General features: G+C 35.8%; 1 protein-coding gene across 3 annotated transcripts in view; it reads right to left on the bottom strand.

The window, feature by feature from the left end:
- Window positions 1–219: 219 nt before the first annotated feature.
- Window positions 220–6000, bottom strand: part of LOC149200427 (calcium-dependent mitochondrial ATP-magnesium/phosphate carrier protein 2-like) — a 64482-nt gene continuing 58701 nt past the window's right edge. For all 3 annotated transcript variants that reach the window (XM_089402737.1, XM_089402736.1, XM_089402735.1), the window contains exons 4-6: window positions 1079–1169; window positions 504–954; window positions 220–246 (exon numbers count right to left, since the gene is read on the bottom strand). In XM_089402737.1, coding sequence (XP_089258863.1) covers window positions 762–954; window positions 1079–1169 — 284 coding nt within the window. In that variant the 3' untranslated portion in view covers window positions 220–246; window positions 504–761. The remainder of the gene's footprint in view (window positions 247–503; window positions 955–1078; window positions 1170–6000) is intronic.

Genomic DNA, 6000 nt, shown 5'->3' with positions numbered 1-6000 from the left:
CAAAAGAACCTAACAAGGTTTTAAATCATACAACAAACCTGCTAACCTATACATTAATTTGCAGAAACGTCAAACCTTTAGCAATGTACCAAAGCTGATGGGCAAGGCCAAAGAGTCCTCATAACTTCCAATAATATTTAAAATAATAAGGCAGCATGTTACCATTATTACAAAATTTCTTGGAAATAATATACAGGCGAGTCCTATCTCTTGCACGTGTTAGATTTCTCAAACCTGCATATCATCCTGTAGCAGACACAGTACAGAGATATTCAAATACAAGACAATACTTATAAATTCAAAATAAATCATTCAGAGCAAACTTAAAAATAATAAGCACTGCCCAGGTGACACTGCACATGTTGACTTGACTTGCTATGTAAATCACATCTAGAACAACCTTGAAGACCTTGAAGGTCGTGAACATATAATAATAAAACCGATATCTTGACATCTTCTCATTGCAATGAGACAGGAAGGAAAATAATGATACTAATAATTACCTGTTACCATGGCAAGGAGCTCAGAAGATGCAACCCCAAACCACTGAAGAACACCAAATTTGATAAAGCTCAGAGAATGAATGAAAGAAATTTTATCTTTTGCTGTACAGCTCCATTCAGCTGGTATATCTGGATAAAACTATAACCTACAAATAATTCTGGTGGGCTGTTTAGCCTGCCACTCTTGTCAAAACTAAATGTTATCATCATTATCCTATTAAGCAAAACAAAATAAGAGTTCCCTCTTCGACCTGTTCTTCAATCTAGCTGGAGCACCTTTTTCATTTTCTCATAGACTAAATAAGTAATACTAGCTGCTGGAGCCACTTTCAGCAAATTTGGAAAAAGGCCCTTGTAGAAACCTGAAAACCCTTCTTTCTGGAGGGTTCTCCAAAAAACATCAGACATGCCCTTGTATCTGGAAGGTGAATTCATAGGTTGAGCTTGTAATCTGCACATCTAAAAAGTTCAGTCATTAAGTCAAACAGATTCTGAAAAGTGCACCAATATAAATAAGCATCTAAAAGAAGACAGTACAACCATGGAAAGCCTTGATTACATCTTTTGGAACTTACCGTGTCCTGATAAGTTGCAAAGGATAAACACATGTTGCTCCAAGTGCCCCTGAAACTGTTCCACATCCTAGTTGCACAACAGGACCTGGGTCTGTGGAAAAGTATCCACTCAAATAAATGTTACTGAAAGCTCATTTTTCATATACACATAAACCATAAGATACATCGTGATTAACATTGAGATTAACAAAGGGGCCTACACAAGCAATCTGGAACAAATGTAAATTGTATATATTGAGTAGCTCAAAGTTCATGAAAAATCTCTGAACTCGATTAAACAAGAAAAAGTATATTCTGATATATGTAACAGCCAGATTGAGGAATTATAGCTCTGATTTATGAACTAATATCATCAACAAGTGTCAAGAATACCTTTTGATAAAAATGTCAAGAATCTGCCTGTTGTGTAGTTATTACGAGGAAATTTGCTTAACTGCTAAAAGAGATATCCTTAAGGAGGTTTTGGCATACAAACATTAAAAAACATGCTGCACATAAAAGATATATCATGAAGCCAAGTTGCTCTCGACATTGTTGAGGCCACGCGACACTTAGCCACCTTGGATATAAAATCGAAGAACTTCATTCAGCTCAACGAAGGGTTCTTCGCCTTGGATTTAATCATAAGTCAGCTAATGTGAGACGTTGTGGGGCCGTATCCTTGCTGTTCTTCTAACTCCAAAGCAAAGATAGAAGTTAATAAAGTGGATCATTGGAAGGGGAGGTGACATCATGAAGTTGATACACTGATACATGTAGCCATCAAACCATGAAGGATTGACTTGGAATAATGGAGCCAAATCAAATAAATGGAGCTGCCATGGACATGCTTTGTACGAGGTACACGACAAGTATAGGAGAATTATTTAAACCACATAATATGTACCTGAATCCATCCGTACATGCCTCTCAGGGAGATTATGGTAATTTGTTAATGGAGCGATTTTTCATGAGATAATTACGGGCACCTACCAAAGAAAGTAACCAGATGGATTACATTGTTATCTCTTTGTTCTTTTTGGAGTGTAGTTGAAAGTAACTTATTATTTTATCGAGCGGTCTAACTATAAGACTTTTTTGCCTTTGGAGCTGGAATCAGGCGATGCAATATTGGACAAAATCATTAATTTTAATTGTTTAAAATGTGTTTCTGAATGTATAAATGTATTCAACACCCTGAAAAATCACGAGAGCACTTACATTCTGCTGATTATACAGACAAAACTTATGATTCCAAGAAATACCTACAATATGTCGAGCAAAACTGATCAGAAAAAAAAAATGCCAAGAAAAAAAGAAGCAAAAACCGTCAACAATTAGACTACAGTTAATTTATTGCTCTTTAACTCCCCTCATGGAGTTAGTTATCACATGTGGGTTACATTAAGAACTGAGAATTGTTTTTAAATTATTTTATAGCAACTTTTTAGAGGAGATTGTGGATCTTAACAAACTCCTCTATTTTTAGAGAAAAGTTTGTTACAGAGGTTAGAAAGGATTGTTTTATCGTTATTCCTAAGAGGACCAATGGATCTAAGGAAACAATTCATTGTTGATTGTACAAGGGAGATTGAGTTCAAACCAATAAAAGGGTTTGTTCTCTTTATTTGTAAGATGGATTGGATGAATACTGAACTTAAAAAAAAAATGTCTCATCGATGCTTGTATTGTAATCTATCTTGATTTATTTCTTGAAAATTCTCCATTGTAAAAGGTTAGTAAGAGTACTTGTATGTACCATGATATAGTGGATGACAAAGTTAACAAGGAACCACAAGAGCGAATTGTTATAGTTGGAAGAGCTTATAAGGTAAAGGCATTTCCTCGTTGTCCTTGGTCATTTATTCCTAGATCTAGGGTATTGAGTCTAGCAAAAAGTGATTTGATTTCTAGCTCAACTTAAGGATAGACTAGGGGCTACTTATTGTTACTTGAAGAACTCATAAAACACTATTTTAACCACAAATATTTTAAAGCATTCAAGTGTTTCTTGGTGCCTAGAATCCCAAGCCTAATAATAGGATTAAACATCAAGAAAGGTCAATTGTGACTCCATAGTCCAAGCAAAGTAAGCATTGATATTCTCGTACTTATCACCCCAAGCACACCACATTTTCCATTCTTCACAAGCCTTGTTTCTTGGTTCTCTTTTCTCCCACTCCAATTACATGAAGTGAATCTAGCTAACCCTAGGGATACCTCTCTTAGGTTAGAAAGTGTTTTTTAAGCTTAAAAGTGAGAGGTAAGGCCACTAAAGTGATAGTGGGTGGCTTTACGGATTGTAGTTCAATGTTGCAAACCTCATTGATTTTATCGTGAAAAAACTGCAAAAATGAAATTTTCTGGTGAAAAAATTGTGATTTTGTCGTAAACCACATGAAAAAATCGTGAGTCCATGGAAAAAATCACCAAGCCGCAAACAGATGGCGATTTAAGTGATTTTTTGTACTTGTTTTATTCTTTTAATTTTGTATTTTTCTAATTTTGTCAATGTTTTCCGATTTTTACCAATATTTTCCCAAATTTTACATTTGTTTGCTTTCTCAACCCCTTGCCAATTTTACCCTGATGTCGAAGTCAATAACATTGTTGTAGTTCACCTATCTCATTGTAAATATTTTACAAATGACTTGGTCAAAAAAGATTAGTCACCTTTAGGTATTTTATATTAGCACAAAATTGGTGGAAGCGGGTTGGAAAAAATATGGAGAGTTGATCATGCACAAGGGAAACCAAAAGAACGAATCTCTCAACAGTGGGTCAACTCACTCTTATTATGATCCATAAAGGATTAGAGTCAATTTTCAACACAGTGATAAGTGTGACAAAAAGTTGGAAATAAGCCAAGATAGAAACACTTGACAAGACAAAGGTTGATATACCAAAGCCAACAAGTGTAAACTAATAGAATTAAAAGCCAACTAACAAGAAATACAATGACAACCATTGTTGAATAACCAACAATTGTCCATGGAATAGCACCAAAAAGGCGGTCAAGTGGCAGAAGGTGACTGGACTACAATCAGCAAAGGCCAACGAAGATCCAAAGAATTGGAAATCGAAAGGCAAACAAGGATCAAGCAACCAACAAGACGCTTTCAAGAATGTTGTTAGGGTAACTTAACCAGATGTAATGGTTTCTTGGTGACAACATAAGTGGAAGCTTCAGTTCCCAAATGCCCATTGAGAATAGTGATTCAAAATGTTTGATAGCGACAAAAAAGGAGTTGATAACACTTGTAGATGCACGTCTCAAAAGGTTTGACGTGGAAGTAAACATGGTCAAAGCATTGATCATGGGAGATACGATAGTAGAACCACCTCTAAACACCAAAGCATTTGCCAAAAACCCAGTACATTGTGGCAAACCAGGCCTCAACGCAAGACAAGCCTATGTAACTTGATTGCCAGTACTAAGACTGTTGATGTTAGACAAAGGGTATTAGCCCCTTTGTGAAACTCAAACTTAATGTAATAACCATTATTTAAAGTTAATGGGTATGGAGTTGTTATTCCTAATGGGGCTTTCTCTAGTTAAAAATATTGTGTCTATTGCATGCTTTGTGTATGCATTCTACATATGCCATTATTTAGTTGTGCATGGAAAAAAACTAATGGATAACTGATTATTTTCGTAACTTACCATTGGGAGGATATTAAATCACTCACTAGAGTTCTTGATCTTCTGGAGGAGTGCTCTAGTGATTCCATGTCTATTTTACTTCCATGATGATACATGGTTAAGCATCATTTTTGCTAGAAAACGATCTTTTCCATCACCTTTAGGAGCACCCTAGAAGGATTGAACTAGCATTTGGTGGTGACTCTTGTGCTTGAGCATTCATGTTTGCAAAGTTTCTATCTTACTCCCATAGTGATACTTGACATGACAGACAACTTTCCTAGTGAGCACTTCACCTCCTTGGCATATTTTCCAACCTCTTAAGATTGCAAGGCATGGTTGACAAATGTCAATGTTTGGACAAGGGCGTTCTAATTTCTTGTGCCTATTTGGTTTCTATGGTCATATTTCATAGAACAGACATCATCTTAGCTAAACACCCTACCTTCCTCAGGGACTTCCATTTGATCCATCACACAAAGGGTTTTTAGCATGATCAAAATTTGGCACTTCTTAGTCAAGGGTGTTATGAACTTATGGTTTTCTTGTGTCTATCATGCTTCTATGACTACAATCTATAAAATAGACACTCTATTTGGTGAAATGCCCTCTTCTATCATGGATTTCCAACACCATTTTCAAGTTATTTTCAGGCCACTGTAGGAGGAGTGGTGCTTTGGCACCTTAGGATGAGAGCGCCCTCGGTTTCTTACGTCTATTAGAACCTTGAGAACATGTAGTAATAGAAAAAGTCTCAAATTCATGGAACACATTGCTTGGAAAACCTTGGTTGGAGTGAGTAAAAGAGACAAAAAGCCTCTCAATCAAACCCTAGCAATTTTCGATCAATCAAAGCCTTAATATCAAAGAATGTTATTCTAAGTTTCCCTGATGAATTCTAGGTGACAAATCTTGCAAAAGAGATTTAGAGCCATAAAATATACAACATAGCATGAAAACTTCCTAGAAACCTTAATTCTACAACGTTGCAAATGGAAAAATATATTCACAATAAAAATAGTACAATTCACAATAGCATCACTATCCTTTAGTGATCCATTGCATTGAAGAGACAAAAGAACTAGGTGCACTCTCTCACAAGAGAAATAATGTGTATGTGACAATGATCCTCCCAAATCAACTTCACTCTGTTTATATGAGGGAAACCAAGTCGATTTAGGGAAAATTTAGACTAGAAGCCCTAAGAAAAATATTTTAAGTGTTTACAAGCCAAAAAGTCACAAGCTAACTTAAAACATAGCCCTCTCAATGATAAAAACATAAGGAAAGGCGTCCTTTT

Source organism: Pinus tabuliformis, chromosome 2_1 (assembly GCF_031772625.1).
Source record: "Pinus tabuliformis cultivar Carrire ecotype Pingquan chromosome 2_1, CPIR1, whole genome shotgun sequence".
Taxonomy (NCBI): domain Eukaryota; kingdom Viridiplantae; phylum Streptophyta; class Pinopsida; order Pinales; family Pinaceae; genus Pinus; species Pinus tabuliformis.
The sequence above is the reverse complement of the archived record's forward strand: the minus strand, read 5'-3'. Positions and strand labels throughout refer to the sequence as shown.